General features: G+C 38.1%; 1 protein-coding gene across 4 annotated transcripts in view; it reads right to left on the reverse strand.

Moving 5' to 3' along the window:
• The window catches only part of MAPK10 (mitogen-activated protein kinase 10), a 340107-nt gene that overhangs the window by 3946 nt on the left and 318134 nt on the right, over positions 1-18027 (reverse strand). For all 4 annotated transcript variants that reach the window (XM_037163882.2, XM_053666317.1, XM_053666318.1 and 1 more), the window contains 2 exons: positions 12180-12243; positions 8209-8286 (listed from right to left, as the gene is read on the reverse strand). In XM_037163882.2, coding sequence (XP_037019777.1) covers positions 8209-8286; positions 12180-12243 — 142 coding nt within the window. The remainder of the gene's footprint in view (positions 1-8208; positions 8287-12179; positions 12244-18027) is intronic.

The following is an 18027-nucleotide window of genomic DNA, read 5'->3' on the forward strand; positions in this document are numbered from 1 at the left end:
TTTCATATATCCTGGATACAAGTCCCTTATCATATAAGACTTTTTCTTGATAGTATCCTTTGAAGCACAAATGTTTTGTGCTTCATGTTTAATTTGAGCAAAGTTGGCTTTACCTGTTTTCCTTTTTTTGTTAGGTGTGCTTTTAGTCATATCTTACAAAATAATACATTTTCTAACCCAAGATCATGAAGATTTGCTCCTATATTTTCTCACTCCTATATTTTAGCTCTTACACTTAAGTCTATAATCTATCTTGAATTTATTTTTATATATGACATGAGGTTGGGATCTACCTTTATTATCTTGCATGTGGCTAGCTAGTTGCGCTCCACCATTTATTGAAAAGACTATTACTTGTCCATGAAATTGTCTTGATATCTTTGTTAAAATCAATTGACCATAAAGGTAAGGTTTCATTTCTGGACTCTCAATTCCATTTCAGTGATTTATATGTGGATCTTGTGCAATGCCACTCTGTCTTGAATACTGTCATTTTGGAATCAGAAGGTGTGAATCACCTAACTGTGGGGGTTTTTGAGATTACTTGTGTTGTTTTTGTGTCACTTGCATGTGAATTTTAAGAACAGAGTGTCAATTTCTGCATAAAAGGCAGCTGTGATTTTGATATTGTGTTTAATCTACAGATCAATTTGAAAAATATTTTCATCTTCAGAATATTAAATCTTCTATTCAATGAACAATAAAATGTATTTATTTAGATCTTTAATTTTTTCCACAATGTTTTGTATTTTGCTGAGTAAAAATTTGTACTTTTGTTAAATTGATTCTTAAGTATTTTATTCTTTATGATGCTATTATAAATGGAATTGTTTTCTATCCATTGCTATTATGTAGAAATACAACTAATTTAATGAATTAGGAGCTTTTGGTGTCAGTGGATTGGAAACTAAATAGATCAAATGATAACATATACACCTCATGAATACTATAATTAATCAAACTGCCCAGGCAGCCAGGAAGATCTTTGTTAGTGTGCATTATTTAAATTGTGAAAAATAAATGATTTGAAAGTTTTAAAGTTTAAGTACCTACATAATAGACCTGGTCTTCTCTTGAGATAGGCTTTTTTCCTTAACCCAAAATAATTTATTATGTGGACCTATTCTAATTGTCACAGTTAAAGCTGACTACTGATTCAAACAAGGCTGAGATATGACTGAACTGAGATTAGCCTCCTTTATAAGAACACAATTTGAGCCCTGGCCGGTGCGGTTCAGTGGACTGAGTATGGGCCTGAGAACGACATGGTCACAAGTTCGATTCCCAATCAGGTCAAATGCCTGGGTTGTGAGCCAGTTCCCAAGTAGGGGGCACATTAGAGGCAATCACATATTGATGTTTCTCTACCTTTCTTTCTCCCTCCTTCCCCCTCTCTAAAAGTAAATAAGTAAAATAAGAACACAATTTGACCTGGCTGCTGTAGCTCAGTGGATTGAGCTGGGGCCTGCGAACCAGACAATCGTGGTTCGATTCCCAGTCAGGGCACATGCCTGGGTTGCAGGCTGGTTCCCTGCAGGCCAGTTCTCAGCAGGGGACACACGAAGGCAACCATACATTGATGTTTCTCTCCCTCTCTCCTTTCCCTCTAAAGATAAACAAATAAAATCTTAAAAAAAAACAACACAATTTGATGTTCACAAATAAACACAAAACCAAAACAATCGCAGCTACAGAACTTATACAAAGACCATTAAGGACATTTTCCTAGAAAAAAACCCCAAAATTTACATCTATAAATAATATTAAATGAAGGAAGCAAAAAGCAGAATAGGTTTCAATAAACTCCTCTTGGACAATGGATCACACTGCAAGTAAAGCTTATAAAATACACAGCAGTCCTACTGCACCTATTTTAATAAGCAGCCTATTCTCAACACAATCTTAGAACTTTCTGACTGGTATGACCTATAAATATTTAGGTCCATTATACACAGTTTTCTATATAACCTCATGTTTATGTTTCCCTTGTTTCATTTTATTTTTTCATTATACTTCATTTCTCTTATCTTCCTCAATCTCGCCTATTGAGCACAGCATAAGTACTTGATTTAACTAAACATTAAGTATCTTCTGTGTGTATTCTTCTAGACAGGTGCTGTGAGGGAAAGCAAATTTCTCCCGGCTATGAAATTTATTGGTTAAACTGATAAGCTATTTTTGACTAAGGGAAATTATTTTGTTTTAGTTGGTTTCTTCTCCTTTCATTCATAAACTTGCTCTCTGTAATCCCTATCTTCTATGTTGGAATGATCCGGCCCTTTCTTTTACCCATATCAAATGCAGGTTATAGTTAGCATTCAATTATTCTAAGTTCAGCACATCAACTGTATTTCTAGGGTTCCTAGTTTGTATAGCACTAATTCATCAAGAGTTCCTCTCTTCTAATGCTTCTTTTATAAAATCCCCATGACAGCTGTTGGTTTTATGGGAAGCGCTGCTTTCTCCATAGTGTTATTGCGGGACAGTCGTGGGTACTGTCTAGTGGCATGCTGGGGCTGGCTTTCTGTGGCTTTCAAAAGCCAGTTAGTTGTTATCTCTCTTTCCATGTCTGCCTTTATTGATGCCACATTGGCAGCTTGAAATTGGTCATAGTGAGAATATTTACACCCAAGAAATTGGTAAATACTGTAATCAGTTCTGATTTTTTAAAGAGATGGTTGTTAAACATTAACCAGTCCTTCACTGTTACGTGAAAAATCTTTTCCTCTGTATGACTTCCTGTATTGTTCTATAATAAATGCCTTCTTGACTGCAGTCTCTTCTGTCTACACCAGATGATACTTCTAAGACTGTTTTCATGTAGGCAATAAATAAACTTTGTAGACCATAAAACCAAACACAAATAGAAGAGTCAAGACATGACCTTGGCTTCAAGTTGTTAATTTACTGCCAAACGGTTTATAAAATGCTCTTAAACACAAGTGAACTGAATTGAGTTTGATTATAATGCTACTTGTCCAGGATATCCTCCAAGGTGATAAACATCCCTTTTTTTCTACATTGTTTTCAGAGAAACCAGTAGAGATGTACATTTAAAGAAACATTTGGTTAAAGTAGTACAAATTTTTGTCAAAAAATAACATTTAATGTACTGAAAATACTAATGGGGTTACAAGTCAGAAATAATAGTTGCTTTCAACTTTGCTTGAAGAAGAAAAATTTGGTTTCATGTAAATAAGTAACTTATGCTAATAAAAATTTTTCAACGATAAGTCATCTAGTTTTGTATTTTTAAAGAAATATTTCCTGATCTAGCCACACACACAAAAAGTAGAAACAAAGACTTATAAGAAATACCAAAATGAAAAATATCGCTGAACTATTTTTCCTTCTCTTTCTGCATGATCTTGAGCCTCAACTTGTTTCGGGCTGAGATTTTAAAATAAAAAATAGTATCATTGGACTAGAAAAGTGACTCTAATCAGAAAGGACATACTCCCATGGTGTGGAAATATGGCTGGGGGAGGGATTATAGATTATAATCACCTGGGGATCTTTATCTTCAATTAGAAATTCTAAAAAGTCTCTTTCCATCCTGATGCTAAGCATCCCTATTTTGGTGAGTCATCGTTACTTCTGGAAGACTTATATTTCACGTGGAATGGGGGTGGTGAACAGACAGAGTTTTGAGATTAGATGACCTCATACATATGTTTGGCTCTAACATTCTATGACAAATGCCTTTAGAAGAAAATTAATTTCTATTCATGAATTGAAATTCCCTCAGCAGTCTTTCAAATCAATTCAGAAAGCAAGCAGCCATGCTTTTCTTGAAAATAAATCATTATGCAAGTGAAACCAGCTGGCAGAAGGGCACACAATTATTTAGAAATGTATCTGAAATTTATATTTATTTCTTATTGATATACAACAATTTCATCAATAAATTTCAAGCCTATGTATTTTCTGCAAAAATGCACATTTGACTTGCTATTTATATTTTAAAAGCATCACTAAAACATGGTTTTTGGTATTAGAAATATTTTGTCACTGAGAAATTGCACTAACTTATTCCCTTGTGGCTGAGTGCCCAGTGTTGCCATGATGAAATATTAAGGGAGCCTATACTGTAATATTTCTTCATCTTAGCTATTTAGAAAATAAAACATGATATGCAAACATATAACGAATGCAAAATAGCTGACTTGTCAAAAGTTTTCTTAGTAATTGCTTTTTCTTTCTAGCGTGACTTCCTGCATAGATACACATTGTACACACAGAGAGACACCCAGACACAACAGACACACACAGACATGTTGGTGTGCTGATAAAAATGCAGCAATTGGCTCTCCAGGACTAAAAAGTCTGACCTGGAGCATCAGCCAATTTCTATGTCTTAGTTCCTGCCTGCAGATTTCAAGCTGCCAACACGAGGCCAATAAACTCATAGCTGGGAGAGATGAGCACAAGTGTCTCTGAGAAGCTGGCACAGTTGGCTCCCGTGTGTGGCTGTCCCTTGACTCTGCATTATGCATACGCATATATCATACATCAGTATCAAATATGGGTATGAGATATGTATGATTTCTCAATTAAGCAATGAATATTTTCTTTAAAATTATGAAGTGAAAGATTGAATCCACAATCATTTTTACCATAAACTGGTTAAGCCAGCAAGCTATAATTTAGGGCACGTGTATAAGGTAGATTACTTATGATTGTTATAGGTAGTTGAAATGGTTAAAAAGTGGTTTGGCCTTCTCACATGTAGATAGAGCCTAAATGATATAATTTAGAATCATTAACACATTATAAGCAGGGCTGCAAAAAAAAGTGGGAATATACATTGCCCAAAATGAATAAATAAAATAACTATGTGAAACCAGCAAATCTTTATCTGAAACATGAGCAAGTGTCAATAGCAACACTTCATATACTTGATTCTCAGCTCATTTATCTTCCTGAGGGTTAATAGGGTAAATAATTATTTACCAGCATAAGAAATACTGAATTGCATACTGTATTAAGGCTATGATGCTGTCTTAGATTCTGTCTTTGGAATAGCACCAAGAAACATGCTGAGGGAGCACCTGAGCAGCAATTTTCAACTTAATAAATATGTATGAAGTTACTATTATGTGCAAGGCACAGCACTTAGGCATCACATGCTACACAAGGAGGAATACACTCAGTCTTCCTTCTCGATGACTTTATAAGTACTAAGGGGTAATAAGACAGTGTTTAAAATATAGGAATTAGTAATACCCATAGGAAGGAAAGAGTCTATTCTTTGTGATGTTATGAAACGTCTCTTGGGACAGATATGAAAATATTTGGGGACAAGGTAGTATTCTACAAGAGAACACTTTAGAATGGGCAGCATTTCTAAAGGTGGGGAATTTAGTAGTATAGGAACATGAGGCCCTAGAAAGGGTGCAGTGTGAAATAACCTGGGGTGTATTACAGAGGGCTATCAATATCAGCAAGAGGCTACGAGGCTTCAGTTGTAAGTGATGCAAAGCCACTGGACAGCACTGATCAGTGGAATTCTTGCTCAAATCTATAGCTTTTTTCCTAGAGATCACATAAATCCTAATTTCTTGTGTCTTCACTGACCTGATAATGTCACTTTGCTATTTCCCTCATTAATGAGTTAAAAGAAACTTCCACATGTACTCATTTTCTTTTTTTTTCTTTTTTATGAGTGAAAACATGTGAGTAAATGAGTTAAACATGTATATACAGTTTGGTTTGGTCTCGGATGTACTTGCAATAATCAGGGAAAGAGCATGCCCAGAGGCAGCTGCCCTTTTAGTCTGGACCCCAGAATGAGACACACAGAACAGAAATGACCCCAACCAAAAAAGTCTAGAATCAAGACCAGCTTCTCTTGGCAGAGAGGTGACGAGAACTGGAGAGTGTGCCAGAAGCCAGATCCAAAGGAGCATGTGAACCATGGCAGGATTTTGCTCTTTATTGTAAAGTCATAGGAGGCCTTTAGGATGCAGCTTCTAGGGAAGTCCTCTCTGTTCCATGCTGTTCAGAGTTTGTCTAGATCCTTCAGAGGACCAGCCTATTGTTACAGGAGCATGTACTACAATGCAATTACTGCTTATGCATTAATCATACCACTAATGCTGATGACCTACCCCATTTTTTTCTATAAGAACTGTGGTTTCAGTGATTAGAAATTATGCCTTGATTACATACAAATTTTGTTCCTTTACCAAATATTAAAGCTTTCTTCATATGGCAGATCACTCATCTCATCCCTTTAATGATTAATTCATCTCATATGTATAATCCTCAGTCCCATCCTGCCTTCCCTGAGCTGCATGGTTTACATAATAGAAATCATGCAAATAAGGGGATTTTTGTGAAGTGTTGTGAAAGTATTAAAAAGAGAATTGTGGATTTCACATCATCACAGATTCACTGTTGTGGAGATCTGATTAGGGCTGAGGGGAAAATGGGGGAGAAAACAAGCAGAAGGTGGTATGAGCCAGAGTGGTAGCACAATTCTGAGAAATTGGGAGAAAGGAAAGGAGATGAGTCACTGATGACTTTAACTAAAGATGAATAAAAGAGACTCTGCTAAAATGTGTCCAGTCCCAGCCTCAGATTCTGGGTCACCCTTCACTGGACCCTGGTATTTTGGCTTCTTAATGGTTTTAGGAAAATATGTTCTGGCCATCATGGGAATTCTTAAGACAAGGAGTGTGTCTGTTGTAGCTGGTGGTATTTTGAGGGTGTGGATTCAGTCTTTGGGTTCCTTAATTAGCAGCAGACAGTACATGCAGGTAATTTAAAAGCACCTTCTACAGACTTGTATCAACCTGGATTCTAGAAGAATAGGGAGAGCAGACAACCCTAACACTCTTTTTTAAAAAATATTTTATTTATTTTTAGAAAGAGGGGAAGGGAGAGAGAAAGAAAGGGAGAGAAACATCAATGTATGAGAGTAACCCTAATCAGTTGCCTCTTGTATAGTCCCTGACCGGTGAGAAAACCCACACCCCAGGCATATGCCCTGACCAGAAATAGAACCAGTGATCTATCATTTTGCTATAAAACACACAAACAACTGAGCCACACCAGTCAGGGACCCTTTGTCCCCTTTTGAGGAAAGAAAATATTTGGAATAGAATTAGACATTTCCCCAAGTATAGAGGTGAGAAAAACACATTGTAACTGAAATGCATCTGTTTAGACTACATAGTGGTCCTGGGTGCAAACTACTTGTTCAGTGTAGTATAACAAGTTTACTCATTCATATTACATCCCTTTTCCATGAAACAATTGAAAATTAAGGAAAATGTTTATCAAAGGTAGAACACCAAATCCCTTTTTCTTTAAACAAATCATTTGCATCCTACATTCTTCCTAGCATGAGCTGAGTGTAAGCCATAACATTTTCCAGAACTCTTTCTATATTCTCTTTATTTTCAGAACATGTATCTTAGAAAAATATATTAACATTAATAAGGGTAAGTAAATTATCTTGAGTAACCTTAAAGCACATTACATGGCAAAATATGTGTATGTACAAATGTGTGTTAGACTCTGTAAATCACAAATTGGAAGATTTTCTGCACTAACTTTAATTGGAGCCCATCCTGGTTGATATTTCAACTACTGTCACACCAACACTAGGAAGAGTTTGAACACTGGAGTGAATGAGCCAAGAGGTTTTGGCTGGAGGATTTCCTGCTCTCTAGGTTGACTTGATGGTGGATAGGTCATTATGGCTCTGAATGAGGAGCAGTTACCCTTAACGCAGCCCACATTAATACTTCTTCAACATTCATTATTATCTTAACATAAGTTCTGAAAGAACTATGCTAGGTCATCATAATCTGAATAGTGAGAAGGAATGCCACACTGAACTTCAAACTATTACTTTCCATCAATTCTTCAACTCTCCACCTTTTCCCCACATTTAACGCTTGATGTGCAACATTGAACTTTTCTAAAACCCAGCATTAAAAAATCACTACATTTATTCCCAAACTGGAACCCATTTTTGGTTTTTCATTACTAAAGTTAAACTTGCATGGTTTCATTTTGTATTACTTTGCCTATTATAGATTTAAAAAGGGGGTGCTAAAACTAAAACTGTTAGAGGAAAATAGTCATGTGATATTTGTTCAGATGCTCTATAAACAATGTTATTGGCAACAGATCTTGCTCAAGGTCAAGAAAAATACACGAGTGCTGCTGTGTTCATTATTCACTGAGAGTGGGTACCTGAAGGAGACGGCTGTCCTTTTACAACACCATTTTTAGTTTTTTCTTCGGAATTCATTACTTCCTTGTAGATAAGTTCTGTAAGAAACAATCACCAGTGTTATAAACATAAATTTCCTTAATCCACAGAGAAAATTCTTTCATTAATGACAAATCATAACATTTGGATTGGATTGAGTAAATTAGAAATTAATTAGGACTCCTTGACTCCTCTAATTCTACACTTTCTTGCAATAGCATGGAGTCTGGCAAAAGAAGGGGCTCAGTGAAGCATTTGGCCAAAGAAACATATGAGGAATCTATATTTTACTTGTTTTATGAATTCTTTTGGAGATTTCATATGCATTTTAACTTATCTCTTAGGGATTCTAATCAGTTTTGAACACTTATTTTTAAAAATATTTTATTGATTATGCCTTTACAGTTGTACCATTTCCCCCCTTCATTCCCTTCCACCCTGCACCCCCCACCCCCACCCTCCCCCTCCTTTAGTTTATGACCACGTGTCTCAAGTTCTTTAGATTCTATATTTCCCCTACTATTCTTGCCCCCATCTATTTTCTTGCCCCCATCTAGTTTCTTGCCCCCATCTGTTGTCTATGCTACTTACTTTCTGTACCTTCTCCCCCTTCTCCTCCTCCCACTCCCCTGTTGCTAACCCTCCAGGTGATCTTCATTTCTATGGTTCTACTCCTGATCTAGCTGTCCTCTTATTTTGCTTTTGTTTTAGGTGTGGTTGTTAATAACTGTGAGTTTGCTGTTCTTTCACTGTTCATCTTTTTTATCTTCTTTTTCTTAGGTAAGTCCCTTTAACATTTCATATAATAAGAGCTTGGTGATGATGAATTCCTTGAATTTGACCTTATCTGAGAAGCACTTTATCTGTCCTTCCATTCTAAATGAAAGCTTTGCTGGATAGAGCAATCTTGGATGTGGGTCTTTGGATTTCATGACTTGGAATACCTCTTTCCAGCCCCTTCTTGCCTGTAAGGTCTCTTTTGAGAAATCAGCTGACAGTCTGATGGGAACTCCTTTCTAGGTGACTGTCCCCTTATCTCTTGCTGCTTCTAGGATTCTCTTCATTTTAATCTTGGCTAATATAATTATGATGTGCCTTGGTGTGTTCCTTCTTGGGTCCAACTTCTTTGGGACTCTCTGAGCTTCCTGGATTTCCTGGAAGTCTATTACCTTTGACAACATTGGGGAAGTTCTTCTTTATTATTTGTTCAAATAAGTTTTCCACTTGTTGCTGTTCCTCTTCCCCTTCTGGTACCCCTATAATTTGGGTGTTGGAACATTTAAAGATGTCCTGGAGGTTCCTAAGGCTCTCCTCATTTTTTGAATTCTTGTTTCTTCATTCTTTTCTGTTTGGCCATTTTTTTCTTCCTTCTGGTCCACTCCATTGATTTGAGTCCCATTTTCCTTTCCATCACTATTGTTTCCCTGTGCATTTCCCTTCATTTCACTTAGTTTAGCCTTCAGTTTTTCATCTAATTTGTCACTAAAATCAACCAATTCTGTGAGCATCCTTGTCACCAGTGTTTTGAACTATGGTTCTGCTAGGTTGGCTATCTCTTGGTCACTTAGAAGTACTGGCTCTGGGGCTTTGAGCTGTTCTTCTTGAGCCATAATGTTTTGGTCTGGTGGAGTCTGTTACATATGAGGGGCAGAGCCTTAGGTGTTCACTAGGGTGCGACAACCCAATTGCTGGGTCGTGACACTGTATGTAAGGGTAGGGTCAGAGGGGGGTCATGGTGTTTGTTCTGCTGTCTTTCAGATTTTGGTCCCCTCTGCTGCTTCCCACAAGCAAATTGGGGCCTTCTAGTGCTAGTTTCCTGGTGTGTGGGCTTGTGCACCCTCCAGGACCCTGTGGGTCTCTCCAATTAACTCTCTATGAGCCTGGGAGCTTCTCCCAGCACCTCAACCCTGAAAGTTTTTCTAATAGGTGCTTTTAGGCTTTATTTCCTGGTGCTGGGGCCCTGGTTTGCAGGGCCTGTCCCACTGCTCGCTCCTCTGCCTGGTTTATCTGCATGCAAATGTGTGACTGTGGTCAGCCAGCTACCTTGTGCCCTCACTGTGTCTGCCTGTTGCAACCCCATGCCTGGGATCCGCCAACTGCCACCCGAACCTGGGTCAGTCCAGTTTTCCTGCGAAACTCTGTTCTGCCAGCCACTGGCTCCGCCCCTCTTACTGGTCTGGCTGAATGGTTCATTGTTGTTGGACTTCCAAACAGTTCAATTTTCTGTGTTTTGGTTGCATTTTTGTTACTAAAACTTTGTTGTCTTTAAACTTGGTAGTGAGAGGAGGTACAGTGTTTTCACCTACGCCTTCATCTTGGCCGGAAGTCTGATTTTTCTTTTATACTCTCTTCCTAAGGGATGCCTATTCTCAGGACTTCAAACCATTAGTTTCCATGAATTTTTCAACTTTTCATCTGTTTTCTAGACTCAACTCTTGGATTTACAAAGCCAAGCTTGCCTAAAACCCAACATTAAAAAATTCGTAGAGGGATTGAGCAACCGCCCGCTCTCTCCTTCCTTCCCCTCTGATTAAATTATTACATTTATGCCCAAACTGGCATCCATTAAAAGGGCTCTTCATTTCTAGTGTTACACTTGTTTATTTTCATTTCATGTCACTTTGCCCCTTCTAGATAAAAATCATTCAGCACTACCAATACTCGCTTTAAAATGACTCACAGGTTGTACAGTCATTGTCCTTTATAGGTGGTTCTTTAGTTTCTCACATTTTAGTTCATGCCTGTCCTCCTCAGGGGATATTTATATCTTATCACAACTACTCAACGCAAACCCCTAAGAGTGGCTTCTGGTCCTTATTTAAGTCAAATCAAGTCCTCCCTGTCTATCATTTGGTATCTTTTTTTTACTTGTTCCCTTATTTGTATTTCCTCATTTTTCATATTCTTCAACATAACCCATTTACTATCTTTATAAAACTTTTTGGTTCATTTATACTCTTCGTTTTCCTTTTATGTTCCCATTCTGGTATTGTCCTCTAATTTTCTTTTCCAAGTTTACAATAGTAAGTTATTCAATATATTGCAAACATTTCTTCCACTCAGATCTTCCCTGTATGTCCCTCCTCATTTTGACCTAATCATTTGAGATGAATTTGGTTTTTGTATTTACTCTACTCTGTAATACTTTATATTATTTTAACTATTCTTTATAATTCTGCTTGTTTTCTCCCTGAGTATAATCTTGACCATGTAGTATGTGTTTAAGAAAGTTCTCCTGGAGCCCTGGCTGGTGTAGCTCAGTGGATTGAGCACGGGCCTGCGAACCAGAGTATTGCAGTTCGATTCCCAGTCAGGGCACATGCGTCGGTTGCAGACCAGTTCCCAGTGGGGGATACACCAGAGGCAACCATACATTGATATTTCTCTCCCTTTCTCCTTCCCTTCCCCTCTAAAGATAAATAAATAAAATCTTAAAAAAAAAAGAAAGTTTTCCTGGGAGAAAAATAAATTAATGTTTTCTATTAATTTTTCTTACTTTAAAAGAGAAGTAAGCTACTTAAATACATATATTTTCTATTTAAGTTCTCAAGTGCTATAAATGGAGTTAATTCGTTATGAGCTATATTTTATTTTCTAATATCTAAAACCATCTCAGACATAATTTTATCCATTTTATCTGATAATTTTATCTACAAACATAAAATGTTTAATTGTGAAATTTTATATTAAAGTTTTCTCTCCACCATGACAAAATCTTTGACAATCAGTGCTATTTTTAAAGTGTCAGTAATTAATTCCTTTTACTTCTGAGAAAATGCAATATTATTAAGAGTACAAAAAGATAGATTGGTTTAAGAGCTTTGAAAATAGTCTAAGAAGACAGCAATTAGAATATCATCTTTTATGAAATTGTTTTAAAAAAATTCTTGAGAATACTTTCTGAGTTTGAGTAAAGTAAAATATATACTTTATTCAAGTACAGTAGAGTCACCTTTCCATTCTTCAATGGTGTGTTCTCTTTCATCCAACTGTTTGTCATATATCTGAGGTGGAGGCTGCAAACAAAAACAAACAATAAACATTGTGCAATAACCTAAGCATGACTAAAGTCCTACAACACATGAATGCACCTTGCTATTCCATGATTTTGGTGTCTATCAGAATCTCATATAAAATAAGGAGTAGTTACAGTGGTGTAGAAGTTAAAATTTCCCCATAAATTTGTGGAGGGTTCATTTACATACCAACATTTTTTGCTGAGAAAATAAGGCAGCAGAATTCAAATCTTACAAGCTCATATTCCCAAACATTTTGATTCAGAACTCGAGTCTAAGCGACTAATACTGAGTCTTTAAACAACAAGCGAAACACTTGACTAAACAAACCCAGAAGTTGCTATGTCATCCACTCACTAGCCCTACAGTAGAACCCTACTAAAATATCCCACACTGATAAGATTTTGTTCCATTTTTAGACCCTCCTGGAAAAGAGTCATTAATACCTCTCAGTAGACTAGAGTACTATTCCCCAGCATAAAGGAATATTCAGATCTAATCCACCTTTTTTTCTCTCATGAAGTATGTGTATGTATAGCTGTGTGCCCTATATTTAAACAATTTCACATATTTTGCAGGCAGAAGAAGCTGCCAGGTGTCTATAGAGGTGGGTCCCCTGGAACCCCTGAGAGACCTCTTGGCTAGCCTTTTCTGAGAGAAATGATGTGGCAAGGCCTTTGGTCTGACTTATGGAACTGGCATTTCTCTTGCTATGAGAAGTTCAAAGATGGAAAAGGAGAGATTTTCATAAATCTAGGTGCCTTCCAGAAGGTGGATCTCAGGTCAGTTACCTGACCTCTTCTTTCTAATAGCTGGACCTAAGGATCTATCACAGTGGCCTGGGGTAGTTCCAACTTAGCCCAGGTGACATGGAGAAAAAAATAGCTATGCAGTAAAGAGAGAAGGCTCTCAGGAGCTGCCCCAGCTGGCAGTGGAATAAGTGGGGGAAAAATAAGAACTCTTGGGTATCATGAAACAGGGGACTCTAGAATTCATCCTGTCGAACACTCCAAAAACAACAGTTTCTATAAGAAACTAAAATAGTTACTCAATAAAGTGATTCAGGCTTATTAGGATACACATTCCTCCAAAATGGCTGTTGTAGGAAGGCTTTGGACAAGATTTTCACAGACAGCTTCTGGCTTCTGTGGGAGGTTCCTTGGCTCATGAGTAGTACCCCAATACCACAGTGGCCCTTCTTGACTGCATTCGGAATCTCTGATAGCCTGAATCATGCTTGACACTTCCTAGCCCTTATATGTTGGGACAGCCTCAGATACTGCAGAAATAGCTGGATATGAAAAATGGAAAACTTTGATCACCTGTTTTAAGGTAACTTAATTATTGAGAAATAAGTACTAATGAGGCCAGACATTTGTTTAACAACAGTGACTGCTACTAAAGAAGACACTAAACTAGTCACTGTGAGTCAGATATGGTCAGCTGAGTAGCCTTTGCTGAAAGGGCTAAGCTAAACGAGCCCTCCCCTACCCCATTACACTACTGAGGACACAGAAACAATGACTACATAAGAGTAAGGGGATGGAGATAATCAGGCACTGTCTTGGGAACCTGACTAAGGCAGGACCTTCCACCTCAAATTATAGGTACCCCAGATTATAGGAATGTTAGGACTTAATGAGTAAAACTAAGTTATTTTTGAAAATCTGTAAAACTGTCATCTAAGCAAGCTAATGCAAAGCCAAACTCTGGTTATGGAAAGATGTTTTGCCAAGTGGCAGGTTTCCTGCTCTGCCTCTTCCTGTGGTAAGGGCCCAACTAAGAGGGCCTTGTCAATGTGCACAAGTTCTCAGAGGTCCTCAGAGCTCTGTGCATTGTTGGCACCACCTTCTCATAATTAGACCAGCTCTGGTCCAATGAGGCTGGCTTCTCCATGCAGTGGATTTTTCCATTCAAATTTCAAAATTGTACATGGCTCAAGAGTACAGTTCCTGCCAAAGTTCATGAATGTTGTTTTCTCTTTGCAACAATACTATTTTGAGAGAAGTTTTCCTTGGAGCTTCAACATCCAGCTGTTGCTGATGTATAAAGTACGAAGTACATAAACTCTAACCATAAACAAACCACAAGAAAGAAAGCAAAGTACTGAGTCCAAGATTTTCCCTTTCAATAAACCAAGAGGGCTGCTTTAAAACACTTGCAGTCCTGGCTAGGTTGCTCAACTGGTTGGAACACCATCCTGTGGACAAAAATGTGTGGATTTGATCCCTGGTCAGGGCATGTATGGGAGGCAAACAACCTCCCTCTCTCCCTTCCTCTCTCTAAACATGTCTTCAGGTGAGGATCAAATGAATGAATGAACGAATGAATGAATAAAAACACTTGTATTATAGTTATGGCTGAATGGGTTACATGTTCAGGGTTGTCTGTTTGTTTGTTTTAAGAGGGGATGCAATTACCTACAGTGGAGTGGTATATACACAGAAAGATGTCTTCTACAAGACAATATGACAGAGTAACTGACCAGCAAACCAGAAAGAGTAATGTCATATTCAAACACACAAACACGTGAACTTGGACATCATTAGCATGCCATAGTCCACTACACTCCCTGCTTCCTTCTGCAGAGAGAAGCCAGAATTCTATTGTTCACTTGTTCCCTTTTCCCACCTTATTAAACAGGAATGTTGTTGGCTAGAGGTGTACAGATCTGAGACTATCAGCAAGAGGTGTTTGTTGAAATCACAATAGTGGATGAGGTCACCTATGGAGAGTATGCAGGTAAAAAGGGCAAAGGGCCAAAGTAGACCCTGTTAGATACCAAGGGCTAGAGTTGACCAAAGGAATATAAAAGTCCAAGAAGAAGAAGAGGGAGAAGGGAAAGCAGGAGAAAGAGAAGGAGAAGAGAGACAGATCATTTAGAGACATACATGGGGAATGAAGATGTTGCAGTGTTACGGAGGTCAAGTGAACAGAGAATTTCAAAGAGGAAGTTATTGGCAGTTCCTTGAAAGTGAAACAAAGATTTTGGCTTTTAAGGCACCATAAACTATGACTTTAAACACTGTAGAGTTTTCAAAGACTCAAAACTGCTACCATATCTAGAATGATCTAGATAGATATTTAGGGGAACATTAATATGAGATACCACCTAAAAATTGGAACAATATAGAAGAAATATCTATATTGACAATATGAATGTTGTATATAATGAAATGAAAAGGAACTGTAGAACAGATTGTGACACTGAAAAGGAAAAAAAGACAGAATGCTCTTCAATCTGCTCTCCCAACTATCTCTGAGGGAATAATAAATGAAGAATATTTTTCTCTCTCTAAATAAGGAAAATCACTTTTTTATAAGATGCTATAAGCTAGGCTATTTTTAATTTTTTTTAATTATGTTATTATGGTTGTCTCAATTTCTTCCCATTTGCCCCCTCCACCCAGCACTCCCCAATCCATCAGCCAATCCCCACATCTTTGCTCATGTCCATGGTCATGTATATACTTGGCTATCCCATTTTTCTATACTGTGCTTTTCATCCTGATGGCTATTCTGTAACTATGTATTTGTACTTTTCAATTCCCTCACCTCTCCCTTCACCCGTCCCCTCATACCCACCTTCCATCTGGCAACCATCAGAATGATCTCCAGATAATGATTCTGTCTCTGCTCTTTTTGTTTGCTTAGTTTGGATTTTAGATTCATTTGTTGATAGATATGTATCTATTGTTATTTTATTCTTCATAGTTTTGATATTTTTTAAAATAAGTCCCTATAATATTTCATAGAATAATGGTTTGGTAATGATGAATTCCTTTAGTTTTTTCTTGTCTGGGAAGCTCTTTATCTGTCCTTCCATTCTAAATGAAAGCTTTGCTGGGTAGAGCAATCCTGGTTGTAGGTCCCTGCTTTTCATGACTTTGAATAATTCTTGCCGGTCCCTTCTAGCCTGCAAAGTAACTTTGGAGAAATCAGCTGACAGTCTTAAGGGAACTCTCCTGTAGGTAACTATCTGCTTTTATCTTTTTTTTTATTTTTTAAATTTATTTAGTTATTTTTCAAGTACGTTTTTTTTTTTTTGGTCAATTTGTCCCATCCCAGCGCCCCCCCCCCCCCCATCTCCTCACCTCCCTGTTTTTAAGATTCTCACTTGATCTTTAACCTCTGGCATTTTAATTGTAATGTGTCTTGGAGTGGGCCTCTTTGCATCCATCTTGTTTGGGACTCTGAGCTTCCTGGACTTGCATGTCTATTGCCTTCACCAAATTAGGGAAGATTTCTTTCATCATTTTTTCAAAGAAATTTCCAATTTTTTGCTTTTTCTCTTTTCCTCTGGCACCTCTATGATGCAAATGATGGGACATTTGAAGTTGTCCCAGAGGCTGCTTACACTATCCCTATTTTTTTGGATTCTTTTTTCATCTTATTGCTGTGATCAGTTGTTTTTTACTTCCTTATGATCCAAATTATGGATTTAATTCATGGCTTCATCTACTCTATTGTTTTCCTGTATTGTTCTTTATTTCAATTAGTGTATACTTCATTTGTGACTGAATATTTTTTATGCTGTTGAGGTTTTCGCTAAGTTTTTTGATCAACCTTATAACCGTTTGAATTCTGCATCTGATAAATTGTTCAGTTACATTTTGTTTAGCCCTTTTTCTGGAGTTTTGATCTGTTCTTTCACTTGGGCCATGATTCTTTGTCTTCTCATTTTGGCAGCCTCCTTGTATTTGTTTCAATGTAGTAGGTAGAACTGCTATGACTCTCTGGCTTGGTAGAATAGCTTAATATAGTAGGTGTCCTGTAGCATGCTGTAGCTGGCATAGCCTACCCTATCATGCAAGCTGAGGTGTGATCTTCATGTAGTCTGAGTACTTCCTCCTCTTGTAGTTGATCCTTGATTGCTGTTGGAAGATTGATGGGAGAGATTTACCCATGCCAGTCAGCTGTAAGGACTGTCTGTGACCACTGACCACCAACTTCTTCCCTCCATGAAGACTCAGCTGTGCAGGAGCAGGGTGGTAGTGCTCCAATATGGTCTGTAGCTGTCCACTGGGTGCACAGGCTTCAAGGTTTCTCAAGTAGTGTAAGCCAAGGTCAGCCCCCACCTGTGTTCTGCCTGGGGCCACCGTGCACAAGCTGTAACACAGTCTTAGATGGCTGCTACTTATGCTGAGCTTGGAGATTCCCAAGTAAAGGCACACTGTGATTCTAGGCTGGCTGTTGTTAGCACCAGGCCTAGAGCCACTTAGCGAAAGGTATGGGACCTGGGGGCTCACTGATGCCAGCTGTTGCTTTTTTGAGAAGATTTTGGAAGTTGTGAAGCATGAGCTAAGACCAGCCATTCATGTAGAAAAGTCACTGTTAAAAGCTTGGGTGCTTGTGTGGTCCCATAAACTGAGTGGGATGAAGTCTTGGAGAACCTCTAGGGTAGCCCTAACATTTTTAACTAAGTCGACGGAGTCTCAGATATGGAACCCACCTGCCAGCTCTGTGGCTCTGTCAGTGGGCAGAGGGTTCAGAAAAGGGTCAGTAGCCTCTGCCTGCCTTTTTTTGGAGAAAGCTATACCCCCACTCTTGTTTTGATGCTAGACACTTCACTTCTTCCCTGTTTGCCACTGGTGCCTTTCAAGCTACTACTCTGTGCTGGAGCTCTGTGGGAATAAGTCGGATTAAATCTGTGTGTGGGTTCTCTAAGTGGAACTGCTTGGGACTCTGGAAGTTTCTTCCACTGACAATCCCCACTGGTTTTTTGCAGCCAGAAGTTATGGGGCTTATCTTCCTGACACTGGAATCCTGGACTGAGGTCTGGTG

This window comes from Artibeus jamaicensis, unplaced genomic scaffold, assembly GCF_021234435.1.
Source record: "Artibeus jamaicensis isolate MK-2021 breed Jamaican fruit bat unplaced genomic scaffold, CSHL_Jam_final contig_452, whole genome shotgun sequence".
In the NCBI taxonomy this organism is placed as follows: domain Eukaryota; kingdom Metazoa; phylum Chordata; class Mammalia; order Chiroptera; family Phyllostomidae; genus Artibeus; species Artibeus jamaicensis.